Here is a 19,281-nt window from a genome sequence, read left to right on the forward strand (position 1 = left end):
ATGGGGGGTCTTAGTCTTTTTATTTTATTTTTACATATTACCCATCAAGAGAAATTATTAGTCGCGGAACTCCAACTTAGGCTTGGATAGCGAAGAAAACGATCCTTACCAACTCAACCAACCCTCGTTGACTAAAATTGTTATTTTCACTCAATTGTCATTATATATGAATATTCCTTGGCTCTTAATAAGTAAGAGTCATATCAATCACAGTCCAACACACATGAATAATTAAATTATTAAAATTACAAAGAAAAAGATAATTTTGCACGTGTGTAAATATGATTTATGGTCATGATTTGATTTGAGTGAAAATTGTGCAGTATATTGATGGAAAGGAGTGCGAGTAGTATAAATGTGTTTAATTGGATGCGTGGGGGGAGGCATGAGTATCTTGTTATGTATGGGAATTGTGTAATTCAAGGCGGACTCCATTGGATACTGCTGGAGGGTCTACTGCTACCTGTGAGAGATTTCAACTAGAAAATCTCATCTCCACAGATTCTGAATATATGAGAGGAAATCTCACAGATTCTTGTTGGAGTGAGTAAAATCTCTGAAATCCAATATGCATCGCTGCCGTTTCAATATTCATTCCTTAATTATAGGATAATTTTTAGAGTTATTTATACTGACCACCCTTTGAGATTTTTTATGTTTTCACAAAATTGCCTCAAGTCTCAAAAATTACACGAATACCTCTTGAGGTTTCAGTTATTATTATTATTATTATTATTTTCACAAAATCCCTTTTCATTGATTGTTTGTCCAAAAATTGATGATTTCATTGGAAAAAAAAACTTATCCAAATGCCAAAATTAACCTCAATGAAGTATATGTAATATAATATCAGGTCCAACTTTGTCATTTGGAGAATTTTTTTTGTATAAAATTATCAATATTTGGATGAAAAATCACTGAAAGTGAGTTTTGTGAAAACAATTTAAAACCTTAGGGGTGTTCGTGGAATTTCTAAAACCTCAAGGAGTTTTGGGAAAAAACCGAAATTCTTAGAGGGTGTTATTGTAAATAACTCTAATAATTAATAATTAATTTGTAGCTTAACTTGTCGACCGTCAACACGCTTAATATTTTTTAGTTGGCATGGTGGTGCTTAGACTTCATATTATCTTTGATAAAGGACTTTTGAGAACCATCTGAAATATCCGCATGCTGAGCTTAGCTCATTGGCTTTTATGTAAATTTCTTATTTGGGACGCCTATTATGTGATTGATTGAGTCGGGGTCAGACGTATTGTTCTCCCCCCCAAACCGGGGTTGGAAATTTTCGTTTTCTCTTGTTCCGTCAAGTTTCTCTCAAATTTTCATCATGTATTTACTTAAAAAAAACCCTAGCCTCTTAATTAGTTTTAGTTTTCCACTAATAAAACTACAATCGTTGTAATTTCATTAGTTTGCATGTCATAACTAGCCAGGAAATCTAACACGCGGCTTCCAATCGGAGCTACGATTTGTGATGCTGATGATGATTATGATTAGGAAATCATATGCAGACAGAAGAGAGAGAGAGAGAGAGAGAGAGAGAGAGAGAGAGAGAGAGAGAGAGAGAGAGTGAATGTATCATCAGATACAAACCCACGACCCATCCATCCGCATATTCTTCATGAAACGTTAATAAATAGAGAATTAAAGTAATTAAATAAACGATGACAACCAAATCAGCAATAAATTACTAAATTAAGAAACAAACCAGCCCCCGCCAGCACATTCATGCATCCAAATCCCCAACCCAACCCCTATAAATACCACTCCCAACTCTCGCACCTTCCTCACTCCTCCTCCTCAGTGTCTACTCACATTTCCAACCCTCCTCCACACCCATTAGAGGGCCCATCATTCAATCAAAATGCCTTCTTCAAACTCGCCAACGTCTCTAACTCAAACTCAAGTGGTGGCCAAGTCCACCGTATTCCCCAACCAGCCTTCCACACTCGGTGACCTCAAGCTCTCAGTCTCCGACCTCCCCATGCTCTCCTGCCACTACATCCAGAAGGGCCTCCTCTTCCCTCTTCCTCCTTTCCCCATCCAACACTCTCTCGTCCCCCTCCTCAAGGCCTCTCTCTCCCAAAGCCTCTCTCGTTTCCCTCCCTTGGCCGGCCGCTTGACCACTTACTCCGACGGTCACGTTCACATCACCTGCAACGACGCGGGCGTCGACTTCATCCACGCATCCGCCCCCAGTCTCTCCACCCGAGACATTTTGGGCCCCACTGACGTCCCCAATTGCGTCAAGGACTTGTTCCCCTTTGACCGCACCGTCAGCTACACCGGCCACCACAACTCAATCCTGGCCGTCCAGGTCACCGAGCTCAGCGACGCTGTTTTCATCGGCTGCGCTGTCAATCACGCCGTCACAGACGGCACCTCCTTCTGGAACTTCTTCAACACCTTCGCCGAGCTCTGCAGACTGTCATCATCATCATCTAATGAGAACAAGAAACTTACCATCGCGAAGCAGCCCGACTTCAGCCGGAGCTCCGTTATCATATCGCCGGCCGTGCTCCGGTTCCCGGAAGGAGGTCCTAAAGTCACCTTCTCCCTCACCGAGCCTTTGCGCGAGCGAATTTTCAGCTTCAGCAGAGAAGCCATTCAAGACCTCAAATCCCGAACCAACAGTAAAAAATGGGCCGAATTCCAAAACGACGACGCTTTAGTAAGCGCCGTTGAGATTCTCGGGAAGCAGAGCAACGACCCTTACGAGATTAACAACTCAAACGGCGCCAGAGTGACGTCAATTATCGAAAACTGGTTTAAGAACTCCAACGCCAAAACGACACCCGAAATTTCGTCGTTTCAGTCGCTCTGCGCTCTCCTCTGGCGATCCGTGACGCGCGCGAGGAAATTGCCTTCCTCGAAAACGACGACATTCAGAATGGCTGTGAATTGCCGTCACAGGCTGGAGCCCAAGCTGGACGCGTACTATTTCGGGAACGCAATCCAGAGCATCCCGACGTACGCGACGGCGGGAGAGGTGCTGTCGAACGACACAAGGTGGTGCGCGGAGCAGCTGAACAAGAACGTGAAGGCGCACGACAACGACAAGGTGCGAGGTGTCGTAAAGGATTGGGAGAGGGACCCGCGGGTGTTTCCGCTTGGCAACTTGGACGGTGCGACGATGACGATGGGGAGCTCACCGAGATTTCCGATGTACGACAACGATTTCGGGTGGGGGAGACCGTTAGCAATTCGGAGCGGGAGGGCGAATAAATTTGACGGAAAGATATCGGCGTTTCCGGGGAGGGAAGGAGCTGGGAGCGTTGATCTTGAGGTGGTTTTGGCGCCTGACACTATGGCTCTGCTTGAAACGGACTCTGAGTTCATGCAATACGTGTCGAGCTGAGCCTATGGATGATGTCATACTTTGTGTAAGAAGAAAAAGGGATGTGGACGAAGGGGAAATGGTTGGGTGCGGTTGATCAAGGTCCCTATTTTTATGTCTGCACTCTGGTGTTGACCGTTGTATTGTATGGGTCCTTGGGTTGAACGGAGGCCAATGGATATGGGAGGATGTTGATCTGTGTATTTGTTTTTACTAGTGTGTGTGTGGTTTAGATATGAATTATAATTTTATTGACTTTTGTTTTTTCAAGTATATTTCTTTTGTTTTCTTCTTTTTCGCTGAGAGCTCTATTTTCTTTTCTTCTGATTTTGTGGGGCCAACGCTCTAACAAAATTAATTAGTCTTGTCACCTGGTTTGGTTTCGTGTATGCATAATGCATTAGCATTTACGAGGCTTTTTTGCATATAGGTTTTGTCATTTTGGGGCTTCATATACGAATTTAGCATTTTTTATGGGTTCGTGTAGCATTTTTTGGTTTCGAGTAAGATTTTGGTATTTTTGGAGTTTTGTGTCTTAGTTTAGTATTTTTTCGGATTCGTGTCTTGATTTGATCAATTGGGGGTTCCAATGGTAGATTTTGGAATTCTCGGAGTTTTGCGTATCAACTTAGCATTTGTTATGATTTAATGCGTAGATTTTAGAATATTTAGGTTTCAGTTATAGATCTTGGCATTTGGAGGTTTCATGTATGAATTTAGTATTTTGACCTTTTTGAGTATAGATTTTGGCTTGTTGAGGCATCATGTATGAATTTAGTATTTTTAAGGTTTCATATAACATTTTGCTGTATCGAGTATAAATCTTGGCATTTTCTTTATGAATGAAGCTTTTTTTTTTTAGAGTTTTGTATATATATATATATATATATATATGCAATCTCAATCATTGAGTGTGCGTTAATCTAACACTCTAAAATGTGTGTTATAATGTGTGTTCCCTGATCCTGATTCATACTTAAAACACTTAAATAATAAAAAAAATAAAAAAAAACTAAATCATACATGAAACCCCAAAAATGACAAAAAAGCTAAATCTAACATCAAAACCACAAAATTTTACATGAAACCCCAAAAAATGCTTAGTTCATACTCGGACTCCAAAAAATGCTAACTTTATACTTGAACTCGAAAATTCTCAAATTTATGCTTGAAATCTCTAAGTTTGAAAAGCCAAACAAGAGACCTATGATGTCAAAATCCAAATGGACCTATCTTATCATATGGTAAGGAAACCTACAAGGATTCATGAGGTTGTACAAGCATGTCTTAACCCATATCTTTCTCATATTCGAGTGTCCTATGATTTTGAAAGATAGAAATGAGATTATAAAAATTTCAAAAAAGTTGAGGAACTTAATCATTTTTTGGGTTGAAATTTTTCTGGAGATGTAACAAGTATATAGGACTTTAAAAATTCCAACAAAATTATGTGTTTAATATTGGAATATGCACCACAAAACACAAAGGCAAAATATAATGTTCATTTGGGCCTTTCACAAACATTATGAATTGAGATTAAGCTTATTCCTAGCCTACTGAAATAATATTGTCCACCTTGAGAGGCCCACTTTTTGGGCCGCGGTCATCTTAGCCTCTTCAATGAGTCCAGAAACCCAGAAACCATTCGACGTCGTTCCAACCTGGATGCAATGCAAGAAACTCTGTTACGTATCCCAAATCATAGGCTCCCTCAACTGGCTCGCTAGGTGCTTGAACACGCCAGTGTGAAGCTCCAACGCCTGCAGAAGAGCCACGTGGGAAGATCCCGAGCGCAGGAAAGCTCGCCTGCGATTCAGGATCGTCAAAGACGATGAGCAGAAGCCGGATTCTGAGAAATCCGATTGCGTTCTTTTGGTGGGTTGTGTTGGTTTGTTGCTTTTTAATTGTTACAATCTCAATGCTGAGGCTTCCAGAGATCCCGCTTGGGTTGCAATATCCCACGACAAAAACCAGTAAACAAACTTCAGAGGATGACAATTTATCGATAGGGAAGTTTGGGAAGATGATGCTTGAAATGTTGCCTGAAGATCTTGCCTTCACTGTGTTTGTTCCTTCAGAGGAAGCTTTCGAGCGCGAGCTGAGGCTCAGCCCAAATAAAAGTTTAGTGGGGGAGAAGATGAATGACGACACGTATGCAATAATCTCTCGAGTATTGGGGTTCTCGGCTGTGCCTCGGAGGCTCGCTTCAGTCAATGTACCGATTGACAAGGAGCTGTCGTATGATTCGATATCTGGGTTTGTGTTGTATATCTCGAAAGAGGAAGATGGAGCGTTGACGGTCAACAGGGTTCGATCCAAAAGAGTGGATCTGAGGAAGAAGGGAAGCGTTGTGCATATCATGGATGGAGCGATCATGGATGCTGAGTTCCAACAATCAGTTCAGCCTGAGGAACAAGATTGAATGCACTCGTGAATTTTTGTAACATTGTACTTGGATTACTGGAGAAACACATATATGAGATGTTATAATTCTTTCTAGATATTTTTATTACACAATTATACTAATAAAGTTCTTAGGCAAGGGAATTTGTTTTTTGTTTACACAATCAAGAATGGTAGAATTGCAACATCGCATAAATGAGTCATAAAGTTAATAAAACAGATGAAATGGGTCTACAAAGTAAGATGGGAAGCAAAGCAACCCAAGTTTTAGAGTACAAAATGATTATGTCCGTCATCACTTGACAATCCGTAAATTATATGTTCAAAAAGAAACTGAGCATCATCTGGGACATGGCAAAAAATTAGGGGTAATTATTAAATCGGCCATGTCCTATGCATCCCTCCAATTCCAACTTGAAATTCATGGAGGCTGGAAAGAAGTGAGACTACGCATTTTAGTTATCTTAGTCAACAGATGACGCCCCTCAAAGCTCCAAACCGTATATAGATACTTCTTAGCTTCCAGCTGCAGCTGGTACAGCAACTTGTTTCGAGTCTTCTGCCTTTTCATGCTCCTTATTGTGCATCTGAAATATTCCAAAATTTTCAAATCAGAATACATTATGTGAAGTTTGTAAAGAAAGCCAAGGAAGATCCAAATATTTGTGACAATATATTATAGCACCATGCATATTGCTTGACAAGCCAGGCTCAATGAAACGGGGGAAAAGCTAGAACCATAATGGACAGAACAAGAATGAATAGTGGCCTTTTCATGCTCCTTTTGTTTTCTCATTCACCCTCAAACACCGAAGGAATAATTGCTAAGGCGAGGAATCCTAATATTAGAATTACACATTCAAGGAAATGCATCTCACCTTGTTGTTAATCAAGTTGTGAAGAGCAATAACACTTCGGATGAGAGAAGAAAGATAGATAACCAGCATCATATCATTTGTTTTCACTGCACATAACAACAAGGACATGATTCAACATTTTAGCAGAATAGGCACTTGAGCATGGATCAAAAATCTAACCGTAAAGAAGTTTAAACAATGAAATATCTACAGAGGCAGAATAAACACAGTAGGTTTATTTACCTGAAAAAGCCTTGATCAACTCGGAAACATTAAGATTTGGAAGTAGATTGAACACATCCTACAAGGATTTTGAAGAGAGAAATAAGAAAACGTACAGGTGGTATGGTGAAAATATTAAGACTAGGCAAAAATTAGAAAGAACTCAAAACCTCAGAAAAGGCAGAGACATTACAATTCTAGCTTATACTATATATAGGTTAGGCCAAAACCAAACCTGTAGATGGTACAAAATCTCGTGGTTTAAAGGGAGCTTTCCATCAATAACAAGGTCAAGATAACCCCGAATCTCTCGAAGTCTTGCTTCCAATCCTTTCAAGGCTGTGAGTTTCCCTGTAACCTGTACAAGACTTGGAAACTAAGTTTGTTGTATTCATGTTAGACTTGTCATGTGTCTGTGTGAATAAGAAGTAAAAACCAAACCTCTGTTGCGAGAGTGCTGATGGTTGTATCCTTCACATCTCTAAGCAAGTGTTCCACTCCTGTTAAAGGGTAACATGGTAACTCAAAACTAGATACTCTCACCAAACCACAAAAGAAAGAAAGAAAGAAATTGATGTGTGCATGCAATAAGTTGGGAGTTGTTTTGATTCAATGCTAATAGCACCGGTTATTCATCCCATCGGCATACCAATTTCCTCAACTTCATGGGCAGCAATTTCAGAAGGCACATGAACGAACACCTTCTGGCTTTTCTGGGTAGCATTCTGTAATCAAACTAAAATGTTAATTCAAATTTGCATGAAACTGGATTTCAAGTTAAAAGAAACACTAACCATAGAGCTTCATTTCTAATAGTACACAAGAACAATAGAAAATGGAGTTTTTTAATTAAAAAAATGGTGATTCTACCTCTTTAACCTCTTCAACAGTACAGTAAGCTTTTGTGGGTATACCCAGCTCCTTTGGTTGGACATCAATTATGACCAAGACAGGATTTGGGACATAGCTGCAAAATCAAACGGAATGGAGAAAGGAAGAAATATTAATGAAAACTTAAAGGACAAAGAAAGGAAACAGAGATTCATGTTGGCTGCAGGCTTCCCCATGTTAGAAAACCAAAAAGGGGGGCATAAAGGCAGCATTTTGTACCACTGCACAAGAATATCACTTAAAGGTACAGTGCTTCCTTATAACCAACCATCACTATTTTGTAGAAAACTGACACGCAACCACAAGGTTTCCAAATTCCCAGACATCTTAGTTCTTGTTTTTCTATTTCTTCAAGTTAGATCAGCAAAATGGTATACCACAGTGCATATCGGAGAAAAGAAAGAAAGAGGTACACTTCTGCTCCTTTTAGTTAGTTAAAAACTTAATATGGTTTCTCTAATCTCAATTTGAACAATGTCAACCTTAGAATACTCAAATTATTTCAATGTTATCCATCCACATAATTTTGTTAAACAGACTAGATGTTAGAAACATTCACGATATTTCTATGCAATCTCAAGTACAAGGAGCGATGGTTTGCATTGGGTTGGTTGACTTACTCATTAAATAAAGCGTGAATGTCCAAGTCATTTTCTCGCAATTTTGGACCCGTGCTGTACCATCCCACAACATGCTCCTTTGCTGGAAAAAATATTTGTCAATTTTTCATCATAACCGACAATGTACATATGTGGAAATAAGAGAATTTTCTTGACTAATACCATTTATTCTCTTCGCCATGGCATACATGGCCTCATGGTAGTTGTGATCAAGAAACCAAATACTAGGGTCCCTGTCATCTTCTTCAAAGGGCACTGTGAATAGAGATCAAATATTATTTGTGTAAAAAGTAATGCACTTGATCTGGAAACATAAAGGTTTTAAAATCAAGAACATAGAAAAGGCCAAATAAGAAAATATTTTAGTATAACAAAAACCTGACAAACACAAAATCTAAACTAATTCGTCAAATTTAAGGACACAATCATGGAATTTGAGGCTGAGACTGCCTAACTTTCTGTTGGAAAACCAATAAACAAGAAACTTAAAATAGTACATGAATACAAGTGGTAGATACTAACAACCAGAGCACCTACAATGCAACAGGAAATTAACATACAAAGTGCACCGTACCGTAAATAAACTAATACACTTTCAAACTGCGCAGGTCTATACAATTGGAAAGAAAATAAAAGCACAAAATTTGCATATTTACAACAACCTCAGTACCTCTTGAGTTAAAATTATAAATGCCTGATCAAATAGCATGCCTAGAATGCCACAACCAGTTGTTATCACTTTAACTTTTCTACATCGCAAATTTGAAATTTGACACAAGTAGTAATTCATATAGCAGCATACAATTCAAAATGTAACTTAACTTTGTTAAGCCAATTCCAAGTTTAAGCTCATAGCAGCAACAGCACACTTATTTTTTTGAATAATTAAGAAAAATACACCTTATTTTTCACAATGTCATAACCTAAAGACAAAATTTTATATAGAAACAATGAATTATCCACCACAATTGGAGCAAAATTCAAAATCAAAACCACCATAATCAGATCAAAATAGGAAAAATTCATCTCCAGATAAAATAAACATATTTCAAAAGTAAATAAGGAATGAGATCCAAACAGAGCCGAGGAACCGAAAGAGAAGCAGATGGACTAAAAGACGGAGAGAAATATACGAACCGGCATAGCTGTTGGTGACGTCAACGGTGCCCTTGAAAGAGGAGCCAAGCAGAACGCCGACGACGCGCTTGCGAGTGTCCTTGGCGACCCTGTTGTAGTTGTCGACGATGCTGAGCAAAACCAGAGGGTGAACTATCACCTTCTCGATCGGCCTCGCTGAGATTTGCTGCGTTTTTATCACATCCATTTCCTAATTTCTTCTTCTTGAACTGAACTCTTTCTTTCTGTGCTTGAATTTTGAGTTAGCTTCTTCTCCAGGAAACCTCAGCTGGTGTGTTCCCACTCAACTTGCTTGCTTTGCTGCTCTTCCTCAGTTTCGCTTTCCCCTCGGCTTTCACCGAACAATACATTTTTATATTATGAAAAGCTTTGTTCGTTTCTGGATTCTTAGTTGGGCATCAAAGCCCAAGTTATGAAAAAAGGGGCTCAATCTTAATGGGCCTTGTTCTGGACAGCTATATTACCTTTGGGCCCGCTTAACTGGCTTGAGCCTGGGTCAAAATGGGGATTAGGATAACATGTTGAAAATATGTTACTTTTTTTCTTTGGGACCTTTTATGAAGAATCTTCGATCCAAAAGCAAGCTATAAGCTTATAACTCAAGTGATTACGAGCAGTCATTAATACACTTAAAAATTAGTGTTCGATTTCTCCCCTCTCTAATTCAACAGGCAAAGCATATACCTGGCTCCTATCACAATTATTCCATTCCATCCCTCAGATTCAAGATGCCCTTTTAAGAATAATCACTTTACAACACTATGAAAGGGCAGGTTTAGAATCTCAAAATGAAATTACTTAATAATAGTTTTGGTAGTGGATGAGTTTTACTTTGTAAAAGGATAAATGAGGGCTGTGGGGAAGTGGGGAAGTGGGGAAGTAGATTAGGACATGAAATTCAAAGCTGGAAGCAGACCCAAGGCCAAGTGTAAGCATAGCATGGACAATTTATGCAGCCCAAGGAGACACTTCTCATGTGAGGAAGCAAAAATTCCAAATTCCAAGCATTCATGTGGAAAACAAGAACCCAACAGAGTAAATCACAGAGAAATTAATAACAACAAAGTTTTCTGAGCACATGCAGAGGAGAATGTCCAAGAATTTCCAATATTTTAAACCAACTTTAAAATTAATTTCACTACTACGTAAAATTTTCAGCTACAAAGTTTTCCACTCCTAGCTATCTCCCACACCCTCCCTTTCTGTTCACCCTTCTTCCTGCCACCAGCTAAACCCTAAATTCTACAAATGACAGCCATGGCTCTACACTATATAGCTGGCTAGCTAGAAGTTTTTTCTTTTTCTTATAACATTTGAAGCATGTAATTTAAAGGAAGCTTAAGCGCAGATCCAATGGTGGATGGTCCATTTCTGTCCCAACCCTGTAAGCAAAAGCTGTAGCCTCTTTGAAGTATTCGTTTGCATGAAATCTCGTCTTCTCCGCTTCAGAGTCGTCGTAGGAGTTTACTGGGAAAAGTTGAAGGGTCTCTATCACCTCGCCGGCTCTGAAACTTGATTTAGTTCTGCAAAGACGACCAGAAAATCAAACATTCTAAAGAGCAGAAAAAACAAAGAAGAGTAAAAAGAAAAGTTTCTTTTTGTTTTTTGAGAAAGTGATCTGAGAGATAAAAAAACAGTTACTTCAAAAGAGAAAATATATTTTGACAGCCATTAATAACGTACGTTTTGGAGAAGAAATCTTGTCTTGATCTCGACGAGTGAAATCCTTGTCATCGATGGAAACTTTGCGGCGTTTCTGCCTTTCTCTGGCTTTGTGATTCTGAAACCAATAGAAAACGTTCTTGCTTTCGATCTTTCCATAAAAGCTTAGCTGAGAAGAGATTTTCTGAATCTGATCAGTGCTCGGCGTTCGGAGTCCAGACCTGAACAGGTCAGTTAGAACTTTAACCTGTTCGGTTGTTGGATTCCAACGCCCGCACTTGGTTCCATTATTGCCATTGCCGGCACCACCACCACTGCCGCGAAAACTCGCAGCTTTAATGCAAAACCCTGACATGCCCTCATCCATATTTGATTTTCAGCTTCAAATGCCTAGAAACGAAACAAGTCTCTGCTGCCTCAGAACTTCCTTTCTGAGCTTCTGAACTCAAAACAGTGTGAACCCGTGTGCATATATAATACCATAAAGTGGATACTTTGGTTTATTAATCTTTTGTGTTACATTTTTTATTTGCGGAGTAGGTTTTTGTTTTATTGAAATCAACCCTTTGTTTATATATTAATCTGCTTTGATTTTAGGGAATTTGAGATTGAATTATGTGGATTTGTTCGTTTCAATTATCTTTTCCCAGTTTTTTGTGCTAAGAAATATAAATAGAGAGACATGCGCGAAAGCTGCCACTGTTCAACATTGGTCGCCGAGCAGACAATATGTAAGTTTTCACTAACAGCATTTTTTATTTCCTTGAGTTCATATGCATATATATATATAATTTTCTTTAAGGTTTTTGTGCTTTGCAATAAAATATATATTCGGGGAGATTCTTCTATAAGTATTTAAGGTAATGATTTATTATGTATTTCTAATCTCGGCTGTTGGATTATTTTCACTAAATGTGTTAGTAGATTTAATATGCAACATATATACAATCCAACTATCGACAATAAAAATATATAGCTAGTCTTTAACATAAATACTTATTTACCAATTTTCATACATATGCATATTCTAAGATGTTTAGTTTTGTAATTCTCATGCTCTAGAATAGTGGACTAATTTAGTACGTCCAAGGCCACCAGGACATGTGACTAAAGCCAAGCATCATTTTTAATTATGTTGGTGTGTTGCTAAAGATCATATAGAAGAGTGCAATTTGATGGATTATCTTAATTGGGTAATTTTGCAAAAGAAAGATCGATGCAAGTGAAAGTCAAAATTTCACATTGTCTGATCCAAATTGGACGGTTGTGATCGCAACAGACTGACAAAGATACCGAGTTAGGTTGACCCTAAGACTAAGTACATCTCAGTCAAATAGTGTGGGGTTGAATCTCCTTTTAAGGGTGTGTGGGAACATAAACAAAGCGACAATAAAGCCACCAAATTGAAATATGGGAGAGGGACAACTCATGACCAGCCAAAAGAGGGAGACAAATTGGATTTTCTTATGTCATGTGCCTCCTGTCGTAAGCAACTACATGCCCCTTTTCCAGTCACTTGGTTGCTTCATCCTTAGCTTCAAATATATATACAACAAATTTTAAACACACTTATCATTTGCTTGTAGGTACACGATTCTGGGAGTGATCAAAAGTCTAGGTGATATTTTGTTGTATTGGGTTTGTCCCTACATAGGGAATATATCATAAATGGTTGAATGCATAGCCATGTCAAGATACTTTGCATGCAGTTTCCATTTTAGATCTGGAATTGGAAATAACATCGGTGCATGTTATCGTATTATCATGAACAAGTGAAATTTGAACTTGAAATCTCTTGTAATATAACATGTAACATTAATATACTTGATAGTAACTTGAAACATACCTTCAAAACGAAGAAAAGGGTCTTGATATATTTTAGTTTAGTGCATGGTTTGGTATTGAGACTTTGCATATAGTATCCGTTATAGATCTGAAATTGGAAACAACATCAATTCATGTTATTGTATTATCGTGAAAAGGTGGAATTCGAACTCGACATCTCTCCTAACATAATAAATGTTGTGAATGCTTGCTTGTGAATCTGAAAATGGTCTTGATCCATTTGATTTATTATAGTTATATTTAGCGTGTGACAAAATCCCAAGAAAAGTCTTGGAGCATGCATGGTTTGGTTTGGTCTCTCAAGAATTTGAATAGTAAATCTGGTAATTAGGTAGTCAAGAGAAGGGCAGTAGCGCAGTCCCAAGTTGTGTTGCGCACTTTCAACAATTCCCGAGGATATGTTTGTATTCACGAGCAAAATATTTGTCTGTTTGCACTTGGCACAATAGTTAGCTAACTGCTGTCTGTGAATGTGGTCTGGCTAACTCCTGGGAGCTTTAACTAATTAATTCATTTGTACTAAACTAATTAAACCTAATTAGCGAACATGTTATGCAGGTGAGTGAGTGAGTGAGTGAGTGAGTGGTGACGATGATCACATATGATATAGTACAAGGCACTAGCTTTGAACACTGGAAGCAGAAATTAATTCTTTTGTTTTGTTTAGATGAATTTTAAGATGATTGAAATGATTGTACATAAACTATATAGGCTAAACAGCTAATAATTATGTGAACATGTTATGCAGGTGGTAAAAGTGAGTGATTGTCCATCTACACCCTGAGTGAGATATATATCTCTACGAGGCTGGAGTGGTGACGACTTTTAACTGATTATCACATATGATATAGAAATCAGATTGAGTAGGAGACGTAGGGGGAGACAAGCGCACTAGGGATTCTAACTTTGCTAAGAGCTCGTTAGTGCCAGATGAATTTCTACAGGCCATGACGCCTTGGAGTAGGCAGTTGCTGTAATTGTACATTAGACATACCATCTTAACGGTACCATCTAAATACATGTCTACGCTGCAGGTTGAGACTTTGTCCAATCTCTAGGAAGCAGGGATACTTATATTAGCATCAGGTGTACGGCATTACTTGAAAATTCATATTTGAGGAACATGCAAAACATTATAACCAGAAGTTTTAATATTTTGTTTTGTCAAACTTAGATGAATGTTTGCAAAGATGATTGAATACTTGATTGCATTAAGCATCAGAATAGCTTGCAAATATCATAGCAGCAACTTGTAGCAATATGCAGGCTGGAAAGACAAGCCAGCAGCTAATGTTCTACAGAACATGTGTAGTAGTATTAAAAGCATGACCATTTTTTTTATATAATTTTATCAGGTCTTTAGGTATATTCCAATCGATGAATGCATAATATCTCGGTACTAAGAAGCTGCTCGAACTACATTTGTTCTAAAGAGGCGACTGGAGAATGAAGATAAATAGTAACTTCTAAAACTTACTGTTTATCCTGAAAGAAACCTATCAGTGATCTTCCTAATTTTCTGTCTCCTGCCCACCTATGCGTGCCCTACCACGGACTCTGGAAAAAGGACTCACGGGTCAACCTTAAGGAAGAAAACCAAGAAAACTCAAACCACTTTCAGACCAAGGGGAGATTACCAAAAGGGGTCTAGAACCAGAGAGGATTAAATAGAGTAAGGAAGCCGTATAAGAATAATCGCTGTCAAAGAATAAACTGTTTGGCATGTCAAAAAACTTAGAATTAGGCAATGCTTTGCTTCCATACACTCAGCTGTTCTAGGTTTTTAAACGCATTCCTACACTCAGAATCTGTATTTGATCCAGACTCATATCAGACTGTGAATCTAAATATATATATATATATATATATATATATATGAGATGAGTTTGAGAGACATGAGATTTGAGAGAGAGAGAGAGAGAGAGAAACGAGAAAGATGTGTTTATTATGCGTATGGAGAGGGTGAATGCGGAAAACGTGAGATTCGAGAAGGCTTAGCTAGAATTAGGGCACGCGTGAAATCCAGGCCGCCCCCTAAAAATCTCCCTCCTTTTTCGACTTTCTTGTCTCCATTGCTGCTTATAATTAAGCACTAAGCAGCAGTGGAAGGTTCACCGCCATCATCCAGAGAAAAAGGCCAAAAGCCACCCCACTTACTTACCGTTCATATTTTATAAGAGAGCAGAGAATATGATTTTGGGGGATTAAGACGTTGTGGATATCCAATCATACTTGGCTGCTGCTGCTGCCTGCTGGCATCTCATTAATGGGCAAAGGCCAAACTCACTTACTTCAACCCACTATAATCATAATAATTCCACTTGTTAATTGCATATGTACTTAGCATCCTTTCTGTTTGTTGCTACCACTGATAACCAACTAGATTTTTTATTTATTATTTTTTTTTTTTTTACACAAGCGATGTTGGGGGAAGGGGTTTCCTCACCGGGAATGCTATAATGAGGAGTTTAAAGCGAAGAGGCTATCTGAGGAGGTCAATCTCACCATCAACAAATGTGAAGAAATTATGGGACTTAAAACATTTTAAATATTTTGATGGTGGAATTAACCTCATCACTTTAAACTCCTCATTGTAGCCACTTCTGTTCTCTCACACACACCATAAGTCAAGGCGCTTTTCCATTAGGCCAGACGCATTTGCTCACTAAATCTTTTTTAGTAGAGTTAATTCTCTTCACAATTTCAAAAACATTTTCAAGTTCGAATACTCTACTATAGCATCGATTTTTTATGTAACTACCAGGATCTGTGACATTTTCCCATCCGGTAATTTCAACAGATTCATCGGGAAACACTGGAGTTGTCCCCAAGAACACTTTATTAAAAATCGCGTACGACTATCAAATGCAAGTAATATAGTTGTAGATGCCCCGTGATAAGTTAATTTGACAGTAATTAACTTTCAAGTTTTCCACTCGTTTCTCCCAAACATGAGGATTATCATATTGCTTACGGAATACAACAGCCATCGTTCATATTCCGGATTTCACCTTCATAAAGTTGAAAATCACGAGCAGTTCGGGGAAGGCTTCCGTGGAGAATTTGTATTGGAAGAAAATAAAGGCATATGCTTTCTCATTCTACGGGATACAAGACCAAGCCAAGTAGGAATCCCAGATCAGTTTACTGTTCTGCTACTAAAAAGCAAAGTATGGATAACGGATTCAGAAAGACCAGCGGCAGCAAAAAGGTAACATCCTATTCTAGATGTAGTAAAGGTACAAAGATAAAGCAGAATCGTCACACGCCAATGCACAGAGACAAGAGATATGAACCATAACATTAGCTCCAAAAATGATCATGTTTCTAGCCGACAGTTAAAAGCAATCTTGAAATGATTGAAAAATCCTACCTATACTTTCAATGAAATTACAACCTTCTCTGGAAACAAAGGCCACGTTCTCACACTTGGCCATATATCCCTAACAGATGACTTCTTAAAAGTAGAATTGTCTTGACAGTAGATTCTGTAAGCAAATAGGAATTACAGAACCTGCGCAGCAGTGTTCAACTTTTCGGCTAGGGTGAGCTGTGTCCTGGTGATGCTTGACAAATAGAGCAAGAGCAAATTGTCCTGTAAGGAACAAAAGAAAAGGACAAGTTTCATGTCAGACAATCTCCCGCAAACCAGGTAGCAAAATTAGTAACTAGACCCACTCCAGGTTCTATAAGATTGAAATATAAGAACATCAATTGGAAACATATTGAAGAAAGTCAACAAATATACTAAAACTTAATCCTTCCTGATGCAACAAAATGAACCAGACTATACTAGTACCTGCAGGCTGTCATTCACAAGCTTATCAAAAGCTGTAGGAGATAATTTCGGAAGAGATGCAACTGCATCTAAGAGAAATCTCCCTATGTTGTTATCGGGTTCAACACGACTTTCCTGAAATCAAGATCCATTATCAAATTTAAGAAAAATCAAGCAAGACTGACTCAAAAAGGTTAAACCTCCTTACTAACCACAACATTGTCAACATATTTGTAAACATCATCAATTAAAGCTAGGAGTCGCTCCATTGAGGCTTCCATTCCTTCCAAATCAGTAGGGAGTTTGTCAACCATTGTGGTCTTTAGAATATCATCTGCCATCATGGAAAAACATATGATTTCAAACCAGACTAGCATCATGCTTAAATGCCCAAACAATCATATGCAAAAAATTTAGTAGAAAGCTTGAGTTCAACCAACAAACTGAATAAAAGCTAAGACAAACATGACACATAAGCGATTTCTGATTGATGAGAAAAGCACATAGCAGTACGGAAATATAACAGACTTAAAAGAAACAAGCAACACTGCAGCGCCTATTTTATACCACACCTTCATTTTCATCAGTATTGTAATCTAATATATATACAAATACACACAATTCTTCTCTGCTGAACTCCACAAGCAATGTCATGTATTTCGACTGTCAAATCAAATCTAGATATCTCAGATGCACGGGGAGTCATATCCATCTAAATACATTTCAGCTTGCCATATTTGATCCAACGGATGGGAGAGAGAGAATTTTGTGTGTGAATGGGTTCTATACATGCATGTGTATCTATCTATAATAACCGTTCAGAACGCAATGCTTGACAGAATGTTAGTCAACCACAAACAAACTGCTCCTTTTTGACAAGTAGAACCCCCATATTTTCACAAAGTCAGCAAACTGTTGTTGAAACATGTAATCACGTATTTGTACTAATGCTCAGAATAACAAGTTCTTTCGAGTTTCCTCCAAAGCTTAGTGAACAAGTTACTTTTGTTCACTCAATTCAGAAAAATTATTCAAGGATTCTGAAGTGAAGGTGTTGTGTGTGTATGAGAGAAAACATGGATCAACTATGATACCAAAAACAATGAGGGATTAGAAGATTACATCCAACTCTCTCAGCTTCAACCATGCGAAGATCGAGAGGAATTTCTTGAAACTGTGCTGCAAGTTGCCGATCTCCAAGAGACAAATTCACTGAAACATAGGCTTTAATGGTACCCTCCCCATTTCTAAATCCAGTATCAACAGTCAAATGAACTGGGTTGGGAGCCTCCCTAGAATAGAATTCATGGATCAATGCGCTACCCCCAGTAACTCCAAAACCAGTAGAATACCTACAAGCATTCATAGAGCCACAACAATAAACATGTTAACCAACTTGGAAATATTACAAATCTCCATCACATAAGTTTATACTAGCATATATAAGGTTAAAATAGATGTTCAAATTTCACGAAACTAACACGGGGACCATTGATTTCATGCTATCACCACAAATGTACTAAACAAATTTTCCACCACAACCTTTTTCGTTTTTACAAGTTCTTAATATTTGGCAACGAGCTTAACCACTAGTTAAAGAAAATCCCATTGGAAGAGTTAGAAAACTTGATAAATTTCTAAAGTTATTCTACTCCACAAATGTCAATAAGTTATGTGTTACGCACTGAATTATAACACAAATCACACTAATGAAGAAACATTCAGTCAGAATGAGTTTTATTATTACCCGCGAAATAGTTAGAATTCCCAACAAAAATTGCCTGAAAATTTGCATATCAAACTAAGAAAACTAAAATAAGAGAAAAGGCATCATGACATTTACCATCCAACAATGACTTCCTTTGGATTAACCTTTTGCTGGGATATGAGCATATTGTGATGGTAATCGATATCTAAAGCAACCTGCAAAGTAGACATCACACAAAAAAATTACTAAATCAGTCAGCTGATCTTGAAGAAAATTAGGTTAATTAACTACAATTATCACATCAACCAAGCACGAATCAAAATTAAAAACAAAGACATCAGGGAAAGCAGGGGACCTGGTCCGCGCTCTCGTTATGAGGAACGGCGTAAGAGTTTCTAATATCGACTGTGCCATCAGGCAGGATAGAGCCGAGGAGCGTGCCAATAACGCGCTCGGCTTGGTCAGGACGCCTGACATAGCAATCGCAGATGTTGAAGATGACGAGAGGATGAACCTTCGCCGACAAGCTCGATGACGACGACGTGGAGAACTGCAACACTGTGTGCTCGATCACCGCCATTCTCTCTCAGCGTTGATGGATCTGGTTTGCTTGGGGCTAAGAGAGTTTGCGAGAGAAGGAGCACAAGGATGGCGCGAGCAACTAGGGTTTTGGTGGATAGAGAAGAGATGAGAGGAGATATTGGACTTTACCTTTTCCTTTTTTGAAAAGAATTTGTATGTGGGCCTTTCAACTGTAAACAGTGAATAGGCTGACTTAAGCCCAATGCTTAGCATGTCACCATATGTCTAATGGGCCA

At 38.4% G+C, this 19,281-nt stretch overlaps 5 protein-coding genes across 5 annotated transcripts; 2 read left to right on the forward strand and 3 right to left on the reverse strand.

Annotated features, from left to right (window-relative positions):
- Positions 1 to 1,782: 1,782 nt before the first annotated feature.
- Positions 1,783 to 3,613, forward strand: LOC103332748 (HXXXD-type acyl-transferase family protein). The gene has a single exon (XM_008235500.2). The coding sequence runs from the start codon at positions 1,868 to 1,870 to the stop codon at positions 3,359 to 3,361; it is 1,494 nt and encodes a 497-aa protein (XP_008233722.2). The 5' UTR covers positions 1,783 to 1,867; the 3' UTR covers positions 3,362 to 3,613.
- Positions 3,614 to 5,027: 1,414 nt separating this feature from the next.
- LOC103332749 (Fasciclin-like arabinogalactan family protein) lies at positions 5,028 to 5,839 on the forward strand. Its single transcript, XM_008235501.3, has one exon. The coding sequence runs from the start codon at positions 5,172 to 5,174 to the stop codon at positions 5,760 to 5,762; it is 591 nt and encodes a 196-aa protein (XP_008233723.2). The 5' UTR covers positions 5,028 to 5,171; the 3' UTR covers positions 5,763 to 5,839.
- Positions 5,840 to 5,914: 75 nt separating this feature from the next.
- Positions 5,915 to 9,898, reverse strand: RPN8A (RP non-ATPase subunit 8A). The gene is made up of 10 exons (XM_008235503.3): positions 9,471 to 9,898; positions 8,496 to 8,588; positions 8,334 to 8,415; positions 7,693 to 7,789; positions 7,472 to 7,547; positions 7,264 to 7,322; positions 7,058 to 7,180; positions 6,844 to 6,901; positions 6,622 to 6,707; positions 5,915 to 6,330 (listed from the first exon to the last, which is right to left on the reverse strand). The coding sequence occupies exons 1-10, from the start codon at positions 9,655 to 9,657 to the stop codon at positions 6,259 to 6,261; spliced, it is 933 nt and encodes a 310-aa protein (XP_008233725.1). The 5' UTR covers positions 9,658 to 9,898; the 3' UTR covers positions 5,915 to 6,258.
- A 675-nt stretch (positions 9,899 to 10,573) lies between these two features.
- WOX7 (WUSCHEL related homeobox 7) lies at positions 10,574 to 11,529 on the reverse strand. Its single transcript, XM_008235504.3, is given in 3 exon segments — positions 10,574 to 10,964; positions 10,967 to 10,993; positions 11,154 to 11,529. Coding segments are annotated over 3 exon segments (540 nt in total). The 5' UTR covers positions 11,500 to 11,529; the 3' UTR covers positions 10,574 to 10,797.
- Positions 11,530 to 16,249: 4,720 nt separating this feature from the next.
- On the reverse strand, positions 16,250 to 19,149 carry EIF2 (eukaryotic translation initiation factor 2). The gene is made up of 6 exons (XM_008235505.2): positions 18,819 to 19,149; positions 18,599 to 18,678; positions 17,878 to 18,107; positions 16,968 to 17,089; positions 16,777 to 16,890; positions 16,250 to 16,572 (listed from the first exon to the last, which is right to left on the reverse strand). Exons 1-6 carry the CDS (start codon positions 19,041 to 19,043, stop codon positions 16,483 to 16,485), a joined length of 861 nt encoding a protein of 286 aa, XP_008233727.1. The 5' UTR covers positions 19,044 to 19,149; the 3' UTR covers positions 16,250 to 16,482.
- Between the last annotated feature and the right edge of the window lie 132 nt (positions 19,150 to 19,281).

This window comes from Prunus mume, linkage group LG5, assembly GCF_029339155.1.
Source record: "Prunus mume cultivar Tortuosa linkage group LG5, ASM2933915v1, whole genome shotgun sequence".
In the NCBI taxonomy this organism is placed as follows: domain Eukaryota; kingdom Viridiplantae; phylum Streptophyta; class Magnoliopsida; order Rosales; family Rosaceae; genus Prunus; species Prunus mume.